Source organism: Suncus etruscus, chromosome 5, assembly GCF_024139225.1.
Source record: "Suncus etruscus isolate mSunEtr1 chromosome 5, mSunEtr1.pri.cur, whole genome shotgun sequence".
NCBI classification, from domain to species: domain Eukaryota; kingdom Metazoa; phylum Chordata; class Mammalia; order Eulipotyphla; family Soricidae; genus Suncus; species Suncus etruscus.
Genome location: NC_064852.1, coordinates 149,972,456 through 149,991,019, shown reverse-complemented (window position 1 = coordinate 149,991,019; position 18,564 = coordinate 149,972,456). Strand labels below are relative to the sequence as shown.

General features: G+C 40.3%; 1 protein-coding gene across 1 annotated transcript; it reads right to left on the bottom strand.

The window, feature by feature from the left end:
* Positions 1-640: 640 nt before the first annotated feature.
* Positions 641-18,023, bottom strand: RRM2B (ribonucleotide reductase regulatory TP53 inducible subunit M2B). Its single transcript, XM_049772948.1, has 9 exons — positions 17,961-18,023; positions 17,047-17,202; positions 12,828-12,944; positions 11,380-11,513; positions 10,469-10,563; positions 9,033-9,166; positions 4,786-4,890; positions 2,664-2,777; positions 641-931 (listed from the first exon to the last, which is right to left on the bottom strand). The coding sequence occupies exons 1-9, from the start codon at positions 18,021-18,023 to the stop codon at positions 779-781; spliced, it is 1,071 nt and encodes a 356-aa protein (XP_049628905.1). The 3' UTR covers positions 641-778.
* Positions 18,024-18,564: the final 541 nt, after the last annotated feature.

Genomic DNA, 18,564 nt, shown 5'->3' with positions numbered 1-18,564 from the left:
AAATCCTATTATTGTCTCTGAGTTCTTTTTAAAAAATACTTTAAGGCAATCTTGCAACATGCATTTATCGGTAGATGTCAAAGGCAAGGATAAATTAATAAAGATCTCCAATATCTGAGATAAATATTCTCTTTGTTTTCTTCTATATGTGCATTTCCCTGATGATTAGTGATGCAGAGCATTTTTTTGGTGTGGTATGTGCAGCTAGAGAAATGGCTACACTAACAGCTACCCTGACAACAACAGAGAAATAAAAAAAATAAAATAAAATGCCTCTATTGAAGACAGGCAGGAGGTGAGGGGGAAGGTAGGAAATGGAGAAAAATTGTGGCAGGAAAATTGCACTGGTGCAACAAGTTGCACTTTTACCTCCTCATTGAGGAATTTCTCTTTTTTTGATGGAGTCTACTTTTTGTTCTTGTAAAGTCCTATCAGTGCCTTATAGGTTCTCTGATACTACTTATCAGGTAAGTGGCGGGCAATGCACTGATGAAGGGGTGTACTTTTTATGACTGAAACCCAACTACAAACATGTTCATAATCATAGTGCATTAAGATAGTATTAAAAAGAAACCAGGGACCAGAGCAATAGCACAACAGTAAGACATTTGCCTTGCATTCAGCCAACCTGGGAAGACACGAGTTCAATTCCTGGCATCCCATATGGTGCCCCAAGCCTGCCAGAAGCGATTTCTGAAGTGCAGAGCCAAGAGTAACCCCTGAGTGTTACCATGTGTGGCTCAAAAATAAAAAAAAATTTTTTTAAAAAGAGAGGGTTTTAAAAATCTGCATCCAAGGTGAAGACATTATCAGTGGTTTCTGTCATAACAGCGAGACGTTGATATTCTGAAACTCGCTTCTCAAAGAAATTTGTTTTTCCTTCCAATGAAATGTTTTCCATAAAGTCAAAGGGGTTTTCGGCCTCAAAGACCTAAAAAGGAACAAAATAATGGTTACTAGCAATTCTGAGTAACTCATATAATCTCCCACACAAAGAACCACAGAACTTAGATCTTCCACTATGGATTCTGTCACCAGTAGGATCCTCAGGGTTCAAGAGTACTCTGCACCTCCACTTAAGTGGACTGAGACAACCTGCTCATGACTGGAGCAGCACCACATTGTCACAAAGTCATCAGGCAGTACCTCTGAGCCAAATATCATGATAATGGCCTCCAGATCCCTGAGCACCACTGGGATTTTTCCTCCCAAATTAGTTAAATAATGTCAGTTAATGTCTTCCAAATGACTGTTCTCTATTTATAAACATTGATCCCTTAATTATAATAAACATGTAGAGTTTATATGAAGGTAAATATGTATATGTGTGTGTATATATATTTACTCATGAATAAGTTCTATCAATATGGCAAACAATATCCACTAGTTTGAAAATATTTGGAGTATTGCTCTTCACATACACACACACACACACAGAGGAGTATTGCTCTTCACACACACACACGCGCACACACACACACACACACACACACACACACACACACACAAATAACCCCAATGTCCAAGGATAACTCTTTAGGGGATCTGTGGATCAGAACACATGGTTGGCACACACAGGGCCCCAACTCTGATTCACAGCACTAGATATCTCCCCTGGCACCACCATATGTAGCACTAGTTACTCCCAACACTGCTAGGGAGGTCCCCCTCCACCAAAATAAAAAGATAGTTCAATGAAAGAAATAGCTACAACCTTGACAAAATAATTTGTGAGTTCTTAGTTCTATGATTCATCGCCTTCTATTTCTGTTCTAAATTTCAGTTGAAACGCAAAAGGATTCTGTGAAACCCACTTATTTATGCAAAATAAGGCTCTGTCATGGATTATTTACTGGTTAGGAGGTGGTCCACTCAGCAGTGCTCAGGAGACTTTCCTAGCTCTGCACTCAGGAATAAATCTTGGCGATACCAGGGTTCCATATGCTGTGCTGGAGAGCAAACCATGGTCCCCTGACATTTCAAGCAAGCATTTTAAGTCCTGTACTATCTTTCAGGCCCTGTCATGGACATTTTTAAAGTAGACTAGACAAAAGAAAGGAAAATCAGACGTTGGTGGTAGGTATAGTGCAGTCACATTGTATGTCTAGAGCATAAATATTAACTTGACTGTAATTTACAAAGCCTTCATAATAATGATTTTAAAACAAATAAAAGTAGAATAGTATGTCACAAATGCCTTTAGTGAAATGTAATAGTTAAGTAGCCATACAGTGAGTAGGACTTTTTTTTTTTTTGGTTTTTGGGTCACACCCGGCAGCACTCAGGGGTTACTCCTGGCTCTATGCTCAGAAATCGCCCCTGGCAGGCATGGGGGACAATATGGGATGCCGGGATTCGAACCACCGTCCTTCTGCATGAAAGGCAAACGTCTTACCTCCATGCTATCTCTCCAGTGACTAGGACATTTTTTTTTTTTTTTTTTTGGTTTTTGGGACACACCCGGCAGTGCTCAGGGGTTACTCCTGGCTGTCTGCTCAGAAATAGCTCCTGGCAGGCACTGGGGACCATACGGGACACTGGGATTCGAACCAACCACATTTGGTCCTGGATCGGCTGCTTGCAAGGCAAACACCGCTGTGCTATCTCTCCGGGCCCGATGTGGAACATTTTAACCATAGTAAGAAATATACTTTTAAACTTACCTTTGAGAATCCAAGTTCCACAAGTAACCTGTCTGCTACAAACTCAATATACTGTTTCATCAAAAAACAGTTCATTCCAATGAGGTCAACAGGCAAAGCTTCTGTTAAAAACTCCTTAAATATAAGCAACAATAGGACAGATATAAGACAAAATAACAAATATATATCCTCCCACAAAAAAGAGGCTTTTGATTTTTTAAAACTTTGGATTTTTTAAATCTTCTAAAATCACTTTTAAAGGAAAAGTACTCATGAATAGGTTCTTTCAATATGGCAAACAATGTCCACTAGTTTGAAAATGTTTGGAGCATTATTTCATATTCTCACCAATTTTCAAACAACTTAAATAAAATAAATACTCAGGAATGAAGGATATAAATTCATATGCTTTCTTGATACAAAAGAAAAATGAAACAAAAAATTTTTGTACCAAAATAGCTAGAAATAATGCACCCAAGATGTCTGCTGTTGGGAATATGGCCACTCAAGGGAGTTGGCAACCATAGAAAACTCAAGTTAACTAAGAAATCATATGGATATGTGGGCTGGAAGATCAACTAAGTAAGATAAGCCAATATATAATCTACAATGAAATACAGCCACAAAGCATCCACATAAAAAACTATAAGACATTACCATTTGGATTTGATTCTGAATATAACTAAAGATACCAAAATGCCATCAGAGATAGTACAGTGGGTATGGCAATTGCTTTCCATGCAGTCAGCCCCAGGTTCAATCCATGATACCCCATAGAGTCCTGAGTCCCAGGAGTGATCCCTGAATATGCCCTTCCTCCTAATATGAAATAGTGACTATTAAATATTTCTAAAATACTTCCTTTTTTTTTTTTTTTTTTTTGAGTTGGGCTATTCCAGGTGGTACTCAGGGCTTACTTCTGGCCTCTGATGAATCACTCCTAGCAGTGCACAGAAAAGCATATGTGGTACAGGGGACTGAACCAATATTAGCTATAAGCAAGGTGAATGTCTTAACCCTATACTTTCTCTCCAGCCCTGATTTTACTTTATTTTTATTTTTGGGTCACACCTAGTGGCGATCAGGGGTTACTCCTGGCTCTGCACTCAGAAATTGTTCCTGGTTTGGGGGACCATATGGGATGCCAGGAATCAAACTGCGCTCCATCTGGTATTGGCTGTGTGCAAGGCAAATGCCCTACCGCTGTGCTGTATATAGCTCTAGTCCCCCCTAATTTTACTTTTGAGCTCATTCTTTCAAATGATAAACACATTATAAAATGAGTAGTCAAATCTTTCTAGTCAAAGGTCATTACATGCTACAATTTATGTTCATGACTTCATTTACTTATTCATTCTATAAACATTTGGCACCTGCATCAAACTATATATCCTGCTGAGAAGACCAAGAGGAAAACCATTACTACCCTCCAGGATCTAAAAAATCTGAAATTCTAAAGCTAAAATTATTTAGTTAGTTGTAATATGAAATATAACCTATCAACAGGACCAACCCTTAAATAGATTTTAGTATATACAAAGTTTTAACATCAAAAGACAGGCATAAATCAAATTAAAAACAGACATAAAGGAGCCGGAGCAGTGGTACAAGCGGTAGGGCATTTGCCTTGCGTGTGCTAGCCTAGGACAGACTGCGGTTCGATCTCCTGGCATCCCATATGGTCCCCCAAGTCAGGAGCAATTTCTGAGCACAAAGCCAGGAGTAATCTCTGAGCGTCACCAGGTGTGGCCCAAAAAACAAAAACAAAAACAAAACGACATAATGGGGGCCAGAGAAATAGCATAGTGGTAGGGTGTTTGCCTTGAATGCGGCCAACCCAGGACAGACAATGGTTTGATTCCCGGCATCCCATATAGTCCCCCGAGCCTGCCAGGAGAGATTTCTGAGCATAGAGCCAGGAGTAACCCCTGAGCGCCACCAGGTGTGACCTAAAAATCAAAACCAATCAACAAACAAACAAAAAACCTACATAATAATTCCACTATATCACAAATTGGTACTGCCAGATTGACCACATAAAATCAATAAAATATTTTGGGACCTAGAAAGTCATATGCACCAACCTAATAATGGTATAAATATGAAAGAGAAACTAGCTAATTATGGATGTTCACCTGCTTACCTGTTCAATTCTAACAGCATTAGAAATGATCTCTCTCACCCTTTCTTCTGAAGGTTTGTTTACTAAGTATTGAAATATCAGGCAAGCGAAGTTACAATGAAGCCCCTATAAAAGAAGAAAAACATTATTGTTGAAGAAAATTTAATCAGCTATTTCAAACAGTGATGTAACAGTTTATAAGATAGGTTCTGGGACTGCAAGGAGAAGTTTCTAGACAACAGAAGCAGCACTGATAAGGACAAAAATTTCCTGCCTTCAAGTCTCATTAAAATGCCAATTAGAGGGCCCGGAGAGATAGCACAACGGTGTTTGCCTTGCAAGCAGCCGATCCAGGACCAAAGGTGGTTGGTTTGAATCCTGGTGTCCCATATGGTCCCCCGTGCCTGCCAGGAGCTATTTCTGAGCAGACAGCCAGGAGTGACCCCTGAGCACTGCCGGGTGTGGCCCAAAAACAAACAAACAAAAAATGCCAATTAGAATAACCAAGAATGAAAAGTTCCCACTGCCAGCAAATCTGACTTGGTCAAAGTGAAAGAATTTGTTAACAACAAATCTGTAACTAAAGTATTAGGAAAGGAAAAATCAAACAAGCAAACTGGCCAATACAAAAATACACTCATTTGGGCCCGGAGAGATAGCACAGCGGCGTTTGCCTTGCAAGCAGCCAATCCAGGACCAAAGGTGGTTGGTTCGAATCCCGGTGTCCCATATGGTCCCCCGTGCCTGCCAGGAGCTACTTCTGAGCAGACAGCCAGGAGTAACCCCTGAGCACCGCCAGGTGTGGCCCAAAAACCAAAAAAAAAAAAATACACTCATTTATAATATCTAAGAAATTTTAAGAAATGATTAGGAGATAATAACTGTTGAATTAATTAAATTTAATAAGTGTCCTTGAAGATGGTGGATGATGTGATAATATTAGTTATTAACAATAACTGTTGAATTCATTTAATTAATAAAAGTCCTTGAAGATGGTAGATGAATGGTGAGTTCTTTCTCGGCCTGCCTGGTGCCTGTAGCTTCTTTAGCCTGGCAAGTCTGAGGGTTCAGGATAATGGCAAGGAAAATGATCCACAAGCAGTCAGTAGAAGTCAGGAGACATGAAGCTTTATTATAAAGCTCCAACCACCATGTGTGGATTCTAAGCTAAACAGCCTCTCTGCACCCAACTGTCTCTCCTCTTTCCACCCTGCCTCTTCCTGAGGCTTCTTGCTGAATCTCTCAATGAATCTCTTTCACTCTCTCTCTCACTAATTAACAATCTCTCACCCCTCTCACGAATTAACAACCACAGACCCCTCCAGGAGTGGGTGGGCCTGACCATCAGGTAAGATGAGCATTTGACCGGGGGAGGGTAACATCAACCATTAAAGGAAGAGGCAAGGCAGAGACCAGAGTGATTGTTTGCCTTGCATGCAACCAACCTGGGTTCCATTCCCCAGAACCCCATATGGTCCTCTCGGCCTTCCAGGAGTGATTTCGGAGCATAGAGCCAGGAGTAACCCTGAGCATCACTAGGTGTGCCCCATTCCCCAAAAAGAATGAAGAGGCAAGTCTCAGATATCAAAGTCAATGTTTTTATTTAAAAAAATTGTCAGATGGGGGGATATAAATCAAGGGGCTATCCTTTTTTTTTTTTTAAAGACACAATATCAAAACAATATTACTCCAGTTGGGGGAAGGAGTGATAGCACAGTAGGATAGTGCTTGCTTTGCATGCAAAATTATGGGAGTGACTTTTGAGTGCAGAGCCAGGAATAACTCTTGAACACCACCAGGTGCGGCCCCAAAGCAAAACAAAATGAAAACAGAATTCAGACAACATAAGGTTTAAAGTTATTTTCCCTGCACTCCTAGTTTAATCCTCTGGTGCCCAAATATTGCCAGGAGTAATCTCTGAAAACAGAGCTAAAAGCCAACCATGAGCACTCCCAAAATGATTTCAGTGCAATGAAAATGGAAGCCAAATATGAATATAATTTGAAATGACACTTCAGAGAACTAAAGCAAAGAAGAAAATTCTTTTGTACATGCATAGATCAGATGAATTATGCAAATACCAGAAAAGGGACAGATACCAGAAAAGGAACAGAATCTTAAATACTTGAACAGAGCAAGAAAGGTTAAAAAAAAGGCAAAACAGATGGTATGAAATTGCGAACAACAGAAGAAACTTAAAAGAGCCAAAACAAGGGGCCCGAAGAGATAGCACAGTGGTGTTTGCCTTGCAAGCAGCCAATCCAGGACCAAAGGTGGTTGGTTCGAATCCCGGTGTCCCATATGGTCCCCTGTGCCTGCCAGGAGCTATTTCTGAGCAGACAGCCAGGAGTGACCCCTGAGCACTTCCGGGTGTGGCCCAAAAACCAAAAAAAAAAAAAAAAAAAAAAAAAGAGCCAGTTCCCAGAGTTGAAGAAAGATGATAGATAGCAAGGCTGAGTCTATCCTAAATGATAAAGGAAAGTGAGCCCCCAAGAAAAGAGGGGTAGTAAAGAAAATCAGCAATGCTTAGGTTTTTCTAAATAAATTATGAAAAACACAAAGACAACTAAAAGATCAGACAAATCAGAGGCATACTTCAAGGATTATTTTTACTAGTTAAATTGGCATTTCCAGAAGAAACCAGAAGGGGTAAAATAACCTTTCTGAACAGTTAATCTTAAAACATTTACTAGTGAAATATCTTCTCTAGATTTAAAAGGATACTTCAAATTATCAAAGGCTAAATTTAAAACAAACAACTCTGAAGTATTAAAAAATATAGGTACTGACCATTATTCTATAAATCTCTGAGGAGCCAGGAGCAGTGAACCAATCAGCTGTGCAGGTACAATCTCCAAGAAGGGAAACAAAGGGGAGCCAGAAAAATAGTATAGTGGGTGGGTTGCTTGCCTTGCACACAACTGACACATGTTTAATCCCTGGTATCCTATATGGTCCCCTGAGTTTGCCATGAGTGTGATTCCTGAACCAGGAGAAATCCCTCAGCAACACCGAATGTGGCCCCAAAAGGAAGGAAGGAAGGAAGGAAGGAAGGAAGGGAGGGAGGGAGGGAGGGAGGGAGGGAGGGAGGGAGGGAGGGAGGAAGGAAGGAAGGAAGGAAGGAAGGAAGGAAGGAAGGAAGGAAGGAAGGAAGGAAGGAAGGAAGGAAGGAAGGAAGGAAGGAGAGGGAGGGAGGGAAGGAGAGGGAGGGAGGGAGGGAAGGAGAGGGAGGGAGGGAGGGAGGGAGGGAAAAGTAGGAGGGAAGGAGAGGGAGGGAGGGAGGGAGGGAAGGAGGGAAGGAGGCCAAGATTCCTGTTCATGGGCTGGAGAGATAGCATGGAGGTAAGGTTCGAATCCTGGCATCCCATATGATCCCCCCAGCCTACCAGGAGCGATTTCTGAGCATAGAGCCAGGAGTGACCCCTGAGCACTGCTGGGTGTGACCCAAAAACCAAAAAAAAAAAAAAAAAAAAGATTCCTGTTCATTAGATGTGGTTTTACCTAACTGCATCAGAAGAGGTATGTTTTAATGTGGCAGGAGGAGAGTAAGAGGTGAAACAGGTGAAAGGATGGGAAAGATGAACGGTCATGCCACATACAGAGATAAGATTCAGTGACTGAGCAGATAAAGCAGAAAATGGAAAAGAAGGCATGTGAAAATGATTTGAGGATCTGAGACAGAGTTAGCAGGGCTTTTGTTTCATTTACTTTGGGGATTTCCCAAGAAGTGCTCAGGGGGGTCTGGAGGCTACACCCAGCACACTCCAACCAGGCCTGCCATTTAGAACTATCCCCTTCCACAGCAAAACTTGCGCCCCAGTCAGTTGAGCAACTTCCCAGATTCACCTACAGATCATTCAGAATTTGTCTAGCAGGCTTTTGAGTCCTTAGTGAAAAACACCCCGAACACACACACACACACACACACACACACACACACACACACACACACACACAGTATCTGGGTTAAAGGTTAATTTTCAGTTGTTATGTGGAAACTGAATCCAGAGGAAGGAAAAATTATCAGCCAGAAGCTCTGCCATGTACAGAGAAAAAATGAGGTCAAGGGTAGAAGCCAGGACTATAATGCCATTATGACTTGACAGAGGTGACTGAAGAGGTACGCTAAGAGAGATGAAGGGGAAATAGTTATTTTTTTACTTATCATTACCAGGTTTCTTGTATCACCATAAGGATAGGAAAAGAAAAGGAAATAAACTCTACATATGAAGAGAAACAAATAACTAGGAGAATACTCTGGTTCTTACTTCATCTCTGCTGATGAGTTCATTGGAAAAAGTCAGTCCAGGCATTAAACCTCTTTTCTTTAGCCAAAATATCGCAGCAAAGGATCCCGAGAAGAAAACTCCTTCTACAGCAGCAAAGGCTACTACCCTTTCCCCTGGGGAACATAAAATAGTTTTACTTTCTGAAATAGTATGCACTGCAGAAATTTTCATGCTGAAAGAAATACATATACATTTTAAAAACATATTTTATATCAATACTACAGCTACTTGACTAGAAGAAACACAATCCACAAGTTAATATCACAGCTGGGGGTCTTCAGGAAGTAAAATGGTCCTAGTTCTGCCAACTAGAACAGGAATCTATGGCTACTTTAAACACTATGCCAGATATAGGCAGGCTGGTGACAAAGAGAACCTCTGAGAGTCAGCAATAAGCTGTCTAGCACACATGTACTGGGTGAAAGTAGCACACAGATTTTAAGGCAAATATGGTGGGGAGTTGGCTATAGTTCAGTTTTAAAAACCTAAATTATCTTATTGATTAGCTGTCAACACTTCCAAAAGCACTGCCAGGAAACTGTGATTTAAAAACAAACAGGGTCGAGGAACTGGAGAGACAGTACAGGGGTTAAGGCACTTGCCTTAAACAAATTTGACCCTGGTTTGATTTCTAGCACTACATATGGTTTCTTGAGCATTGCCAGGAATCCTGAGCATGGAAAAGCTCTGAGTTCCACTGAGTATGACCAAAAGACAAAAATAAAAAAATAAAGTTAAACATTTTTTCCTTCTATTTTTTTGTTTTGTTTTGTTTTGGGCTCACACCTGGCAGGGCTTAGTTCTGTGCTTTGGGGTTATTCTTACTGGTGTTTGGTGGACCGTGTGGTGCCAGATTAAACCTGGGCTTCCTGTATGTAAAGCAAATGCTGAGTTCACTGAACTCTTGGACTCCTCCTCCCTTTTCAAACCACACATATGAAGCAGTCTAAATTTTCTTTTGTTTTTTTGGGGGGAGGGCAGAGGATTTTGGCCATACTCAGTGGTACTCAGGGCTTACTCCTGGCTTTATACTCAGGGAACCATTCCTGGTGCACTCAGGGGCCAGGTTCAAACTGTGGCACTATAACAACCCCTAAAATAAACTTTCCTGAAAACAGAAAGAAACTGGATTATTAAAATCTCATCAGACTCAATGACACTGAGTCTCACCTGTAACTGTGCATGGAGACCTCTGCCTTTCAATTTTCAACTTGTCAAACCAAACAGACAACAGCTTTAGATGATTTTATCGTGAACTTCTAATTAATAGAAACTATGGCTCTGCTAAAGGCACTTAACAAGATATGTGCTAGTCCTTTCCCTACTCTAACTATGATTGGTACTGGAGGGTCACACCACACACAATAGTCTCCAATCATGAGGTAAATGGATCCCTGGCAATGAAAGCTACATACCGAAAGTAGATTTCCTATCTGCTATCCACTGCAAGGCCCAGTCTGCTTTTTTCTTAACACAAGGCATTGTTTCAATTGCATTAAATAGAAGTTCCCTGTGAAAACAGAAAAATGAATGGCAAAGTTATTCACTTATTTTTCTTAACTGAAATATATTTTCATAGGCTAACTTGTAACTCTCTGGTTCACAGATCCCTCTATACCAACAAAATGGAATAGACATAAAGAGAAGGAAATAAAGCTAAAATGAGTGGTCTAATACAAAAACAACAAAATTTAAGTACTTGGTTGGAGTCAGATCACAACCATAGGACGTTTGCCTAGCACGCTGACGACCTGGGACAGACCCAGGTTCAAACCCGGGCATTCAATATGGTTCCCTGAGCCTCCCAGGAGCAATTTCTGTGTGTAGAATCAGGATTAACTCCTTAGCACCACTGGGTGTGGGTCAAACCCCACCCCAAAAAAGAAATTTGAGTACTGAACTAGACTAAGTACTAAACAGGATGAACCTACAAACCGTGGGTACAATTTTTAATCTAGTAAGGAACAGAAAACATTATGTTCCTAAACTCCCATATATATATATATATATATATATATATATATATATAGGTTTTGTTTTGTTTTGTTTTGTTTTGTTTTGTTTTTTGGGGGGCAACACCTGGCATTGCTCAGGGGTTACTCCTGGCTGTCTGCTCAGAAATAGCTCCTGGCAGGCACGGGGGACCATATGGGACACCAGGATTCGAACCAACCACCTTTGGTCCTGGATCGGCTGCTTGCAAGGCAAATGCCTCTGTGCTATGTCTCCAGGCCCAAACTCCCATATTTTTTATTGTGAGTGAATCTGCTCTTAACATAAACAAGCAATAAATAAACCTTTAAAATTAAACCATCAGCAGTAATACCTTTCCTTAGGATCTCTGATGTAAGTGTCTATTAGCAAACTATACATCTCCGAGTGAACATTCTCGATAAGAATCTGAAAGCCATAGAAACAGCGAGCTTCTGGAACCTGTACTTCCTGGCTAAAGCGCTCCACCTAGAAAATAGGGGGGAGAAGATCCAATTCTATGATATCTCATTAAATACTGAAAATCAGAATTGTTACTTAAAAACTGCGGGCCCGGAGAGATAGCACAGCAGCGCTTGCCTTGCAAGCAGCCGATCCAGAACCAAAGGTGGTTGGTTCGAATCCCGATGTCCCATATGGTCCCCCGTGCCTGCCAGGAGCTATTTCTGAGCAGATAGCCAGGAGTAACCCCTGAGCACCGCCAGATGTGGCCCAAAAACCAAAAAAAAAAAAAAAAAAAAAAAAACTGCCTGCTGTGGGATGGAGAAATAGTACAAGAGTAAGGCACTGGTCTAACTCTTAGCACCACATATGGTCTGCCAGGAGTGATCCATAGCGCAGAGCTAGGAGTAAACCTGAAGCACAGCACAGCCAGGTGTGGCCCAAACCTGTGACCCCTCTCCTTCCCCACTTGCAAAAACTGCCTGTCCTATCAGAATAGATAAGAAAGACATTTAAAGGGTTATTTAACCAGTACTGTTTCTTTACCAAACCTCCAACCCCAACTAGTTGCATGATATATTTTTAAGTAAGTCAACGAATTTACCTAAAAGGTGGAGAGGGTGCTTAGGATGCATAATACACTTTTGAACATTGACTGAAAATGAGCCATTTTGTAGAACTGGCATTAAGTCATCTCTTTGCTACAGCAGACAGAGATCTAATGATGCCCCTTTCAATTCATGAGCACTCTAAATTTTCTATTCTTTTGACTCTGTTTAGCAAAAAAGCAGACCTCCCAACAAACCATGCTGCATGTCTAAAAAGTAGGAAGCCACACCTAAAGATCTATTACAGGGAGGGCTCCAGGGGGTTATAAAGACACAGATTCCCCATTAAGATTAATATTTTAGGGTAAAAATTTATAAAACTTGGGGCCAAAAAGATAGTTCAGTGGGTAGGGTTCTTGCCTTGCATGAGGTGGACCCTTCAAACCACAAAACCCCATACAGTCCCTGAGCCACCAACAGTAATCTCTAAGCACAGAGTCAGGAATATGCCAGAAGCACCACTGGCTCAAAAAGAACAAAAACACACACACACAAAAAAAACAACCCAAACTCTTGTCTGTACATTGTTTTGATACAATATGCTTGATTTCAGGATAGTTTAATAGTCAAATGTATCCTTTCCCCTGATGCTGCATCAAACTTTCATTTTCAATGGATAAGTTTCACCAAACTTATTTCCTAGACATCATTTTTTTTATGTTGTCTCATACTCTCACTTCCATGATCATCACTGAACTCCTGGATGGGAACAAAAATTAAAAAAAACTCTTACCAAGTTTTCATTCACAATTCCATCACTAGCTGCAAAAAAGGCTAAGATGTGAGAAATGAAACGCTTCTCTTCTAATTTAAGCTTATTCCAGTGAGGGAGATCCTTTGATAAGTCGACCTGAAATAAGAAATTTTTTAAAAAAATTTTAACTTGTAGCTAAAATCTAAAATTTGTTCTAAGTTTTGGAAAAACTAACTTCTTTCCCAAGTTGAGAGATACCTTGTTCTCAGTAAAATGTCAAAGAGTAAAAACTGTTAACATTATAGCAATAAACTGAATATTTATATATCTCCAAAATTCATCCCTCAAAAAAAAAAGGAACTGAGGTTAATAAATTACTTTCAACAGTAACTTTAATACTTTATGCACTATTTACTAAAGTGTTAGATAATTAGATACCTGATAAGCAACTTTTTAAATACCACTCTACTGTACTAGTAGGTAATCTACTGTTATCCTAGAAATAAGTCAAATGTGTAACAAATTGTTTTTTGCTTTTGAAAGGGTGGAAATTGGGCTGGGCGGTGGCGCTGGAGGTAAGGTACCTGCCTTGCCTGTGCTAGCCTCGGACGGACCGCGGTTCGATCCCCCGGCGTCCCATATGGTCCCCCAAGAAGCCAGGAGCAACTTCTGAGGGCATAGCCAGGAGTAACCCCTGAGCGTCACAGGGTGTGGCCCAAAAAAAAAAAAAACAAAAAACAAAAAAAAAAAAAACAAAAAGAAAGGGTGGAAATTGTATCATACCTGGTGATATTCAGAGGCTATTTCTGAGTCTTTGCTCTAAAGCAACCCTAGGTAGAGATTGGGGGATCATATGTGGAATTTGAACTGGCAAGCACATTACTCCTGTATTATCTACATTGTTCTACAAACTGGGTTTTCAAGCACTGCATAATATAGCCCTTTTAGAAATATTTTTGAAAGTGTTTACTAGGATTCATTTTTAGAGACAGAATTTAAATCTGCAATTTAAAAATCATTGTGAAGCTTGAAACAATAAAATACATAAGGAAAAAACATAAGTGATATACACATCTATTACTCAGCTGACTTTGGAGACTCAATACCAACAGCAAAGGAAATAAAAGGAAAGAAATAAAATAAGGGGCTGGAGAGATAGCATTAAGATAGGGCATTTGCCTTGCATGCAGAAGGACGGTAGTTCAAATCCCGGCCGCATCCCATATGGTTCTCCAAGCCTGCCAGGAACAATTTCTGAGTGTTGACCCAGGAGTAACCCCTGAGCACTGCCGGGTGTGACCCAAAAAATTGTTTTTATTTTAGAAAAAAAACAAACAAAAAAAATAAATGTGACTGAATTGAATGAAAAGCTTTTGTTTGCTTTTATGTTTGCCCTTTTTGTTTCCAAAAGAAGAACTATCATAAAAACAAAAAGTAAACCTGCTGACTAAAATAGCTATTTCACATCAGATGAGGGTTTAATAAAAAAATATAAAGAACTTGGGCTTGAGAGATAGTACTGCAGATTATTCTGCATATGGCTGCCCAGTTTTGCTCCCTGGCATCCACGTGTCTTGCATGTAGCTAAGTTCAATACCTTCCACCCGTACAGTTCCCTGATCACTGCCAGGAGGATTCCCTGAGCATAGTACCAGGAATAAGCCCTAAGTACTTCCAGGTATGACCAACAAAACAAACTGTGTATATATAATATATGCATATAAATATATATGTATAAATATGTATATGTGTATAAAGAACATACACAATGCAATACAATGACCACCAAATAACAAAGTCCAAATGGGCAAAGAATTTGAAAAGGCACTTTCCCAAAGAAGACATTAGAATGGCTAGTAGGTCCATTAAAATATGTTCAACTCTAGCTGGAGAGATAATATAGCAGGTAAGTCACTTGAAAGCAGCTGACCCAGGTTTAACCCTGGTACCACATATAGTCCCCACCAAGCACTGCCAGGAGTGATCCCTGAATGCAGAATCAGGAGTAAGCCCTGAGCATAGCCCAAAACAAAAAATAAAACAACAAAATCACTGAAAAACCAGGGATAGAATTCATGCTTCCAGATATATGAAATCCGCTCAAAAAAAAAAAAAAAACAAAAACCCACAACAGTTAAAAAAGAATCTATAAATCGGGCCCGGAGAGATAGCACAGCGGCGTTTGCCTTGCAAGCAGCCGATCCAGGACCAAAGGTGGTTGGTTCAAATCCCGATGTCCCACATGGTCCCCCGTGCCTGCCAGGAGCTATTTCTGAGCAGACAGCCAGGAGTAACCCCTGAGCACTGCCGAGTGTGGCCCAAAAACCAAAAACCAAACAAACAAACAAACAAAAACAAAACTATAAATCATTAAAGCCTAACATTGATCAAACTATAGCATAAAATTTATTTAAATAAAAATGTGTGGAAATAAGTGTGTTTGAGTCTCCTTCAAAATATGTTTTTAATTTTTCCAATAAGATACCTAATAATATGTAACAACTTGAGTGAATTTTTAAGTCAGTGCTTCTTAGTCAGGGTTATAAGCTATAATATATTTGCTAAAGCTGCAACCAATTTCCCAGATACAGTTCAAGAAACGTAAATACTCCTAAGTACTTTTGAGCATGAGCAATGGCAGACACATATGGATGCATTTGTTTCATGATCACATCTATCTAACAGAAAACATTAAAGACAATTCTGAGTGCCAACTACTTTGACCTAATTTTAAAATGTTGTGTTTTGGGAATGTTTGAGTTGATTTTTTCACCTATAGGTGAGCTACAATGATATTAACAATGTTAACAATACAACAAATATAGGTGACTGAATAAAATCAGTGTAATGGAAGTTTCAGAGGTTGACCCCTTATGATATCCAGTCTTTTTGGGCGGATAGGGGCACACCCAGCAACACTCAGAAATCTGCACTCAGAAATCACTCCTGGCAGGCTCAGGGGACCATATGGGATGCTGGAAATCAAATCTGGGTTGACTGCATGTAAGGCAAACATCCTACCTGCTGTGTTATTGCTCTGGCCCCTGATACCCAGCCTTGTTTTCCTTCCTTCTGTGTTAAATCAAAGCTAATGTTTAGGGCTTACCAAGTGCCAGGTAACATTCAGAATTTCTCATTCATCCTCAGTGACCCCGTTGGCCTAGGATCACAGAGAGATCATGAAACTTTCCCAGCTTCCCTGCTAATTTAGGGCAGAGTCAAGTTCATGGCCAAGAGCCAATCTCTGGGAAAACTGGGCATCAAATAGATGGATCTAAATGATATAAGCATCTACACAGATAAAGACATTCCCAGGAGTGTGCTCAAGCAGGGAGTTTACACCACCTTCAAGATGAAAGCAATGACTTTGAGCGTTCAGTCAGACCACAAAACAATCAAGAGCATGGCCAACTATTCCTACCAAACACAGAGGTTATTTCTCATTTGTCGTGTTTGACTCATTTCCTACAAGGCAAAGAGCAGGCCAACAGAAATCCTTCTGCAGCTGTTCTGTATCTTAGGCAGCTGTGCCAGGCTTATTGTGGTTGAAGGTAGTCAAGGAGTGGCATGGTGAACATAGAGGGCAGGCTATGAGGAAGGTGTATTTCAGCAGCTGCACTCAGGTTCTTCTCTCAGTGGAAAGCAGGGGTGCTAAGAAATTCACTCCCATTTTGGGAGGAGATACTGGGGGACAGAGCTGCAGTTAATCTATCGGGCTGACCACAGTTGTACATACTCATCCGATTTGACCAGAAGTCTGTTTTGAGGACTGAAGCAAAAGTACAATGGGTAGCGTTTGCCTTGCACACAGCTGACTGAAGTTTGATCCCAAGCATCCCATATATTCTGAGCCTGCCAAGAGTGATTTCTGAGCACAGAGTCTTGAGTTACCCATAAGCACAGTCAGGTATGCAGAGTCATGGCCTAAAAATAAACAAATAAATAAATAAATTAAAAAGTTGGTTTAAAAGTAGAAATAGTTCAAATACACTGGAAGTAAAAAAAATAAGTCTGGCCCAGAGAGATGACATTTGGGTGTTGTGTTTGTTTGCTTGTTTTTTTCTCAGGAAAAAAGTTGTGTTTCTAAAAAAAAACCACCTGACCACCAAGCACCAGGGAACATTGTAGTTAATCTGGACAATCACAGGCATTAACTGATCCAGCTCATCCATGTCTGTGCATCTTAGAAGACAATCAATCACTTTCCACCACCGGCTGTCTGCTCAACAACTATGCTCATCAAGCTGATGACACTTACCTCTTCTGCAGTCCAGAAGGAGGCCTGGGCCTGTTTATACATTTTCCAAATAGTGGGATACTGAATAGGAAAGATGACAAACCTCCGAGAACTCTTACTTAGGAGTGGCTCTTCAATCGCCTTGGCTTCATTTTCATTGGTGTCTGGAGAGAGCCTCTGTGGAAGACAAAGAACAGACACTATAACATTGCCCACATTTGCTCATACTTATTCTTATGGTTATGATGGAAATTTACGATATATTTTACTTTATATTGAGTTATAAACATGTACTCGTGTATGCTTTGAGATTGTGGGTGAAAGATGCCCACCTTGTCTGTACTTAGGATGAACTACCCTATTCTAGCCAAGAAAATGCAGGAAATCCCCTGTAAACTGGGTTGATATTGTGATGTATGCAAGCCCCCCTCATTGCTTGTGTATGAATCAAACTAATGGTACACTTATAGTAATGTCCAAAAAAAGGTTTGAAAGACTAGGGCTTGTTGCTGACATTCTCATAAGCCCTTGCTGTCTACTGTGCATCTAAGGACATCCCTTTGTTATTTCTTTTGTTCATCCTGCTGTTTTAAGTATTCTATTTCTATCTCTGGCTTTCGTTATTCTGATTAAGATGTGTCTTGAAGTCATTTGAGATGGGTCTATTTTATCTGGTATCCCTTGGGTCTCTTGAAGCTGAGTGCATGCTCTTTTCAACTCTGAAAACTTCTCAGTATTCATTTCTTTACTATTGCTTCTACATGAGAATTTCCTTCCTGGTCTCTGGGACCCTGATGAATTTTATGTTGTTCCTATTGGACACAGTTACCCTAGAGTACTCTTGTCTGCTGTTCATTTATTTTGAGAAATTTTCCCCCATCTTCTGCTGTTGTCTGGAGGTTTCTGCATCTCATTCAGTCTTCAGTTGCTGATACACTGTTGCTGAGAACTTCCAATTGGTTCTTCACTTCACCAACAAAACTCTGTAGTTCCATCATTTCCACTTATAATTCCCTCATTTCCACTTATAATTCCCTCATTTCTACTCTCATCTTTTATTGGCTATTTATTCCATTATTTCGTTAAATTCCTTAAGTATCCTCCACATTTCCTCTCTAAAGTTCTTATGATATAAATTATATAGCTGGTTATTGTTGGTTGAGTCTTCAAGGCTAAAACTTTACTTACTAAGCCTGTTGGGGTTCTGTGTTGCTTTCTGATTGCTTCTTTTATCATCTAAAACTGTTTCTGTGTGTTATGTGGCTAGGTGACTAGAGTTAAGAGTGTCTTTATATGTTCACAGTGAGGTATGAAGAAGTGGAGAAATGTGTGGCCACATAGCAACTATGTGCTTTGCAGGGGAGTCCTTTTCTATTTGGGAAGACAGGAATTCAGGTAGTGCTTAAGGAATATTCTTGGCTCTGTGCTCAGGAATGACCTCCCCACCCCCACCCCCCGTTATTACTCAGGGGATCATTTGTTTTGCCTGGAATCAAATCAGGATCAACCACATGCAAAGTAAGCTCCTACAATCTCTGG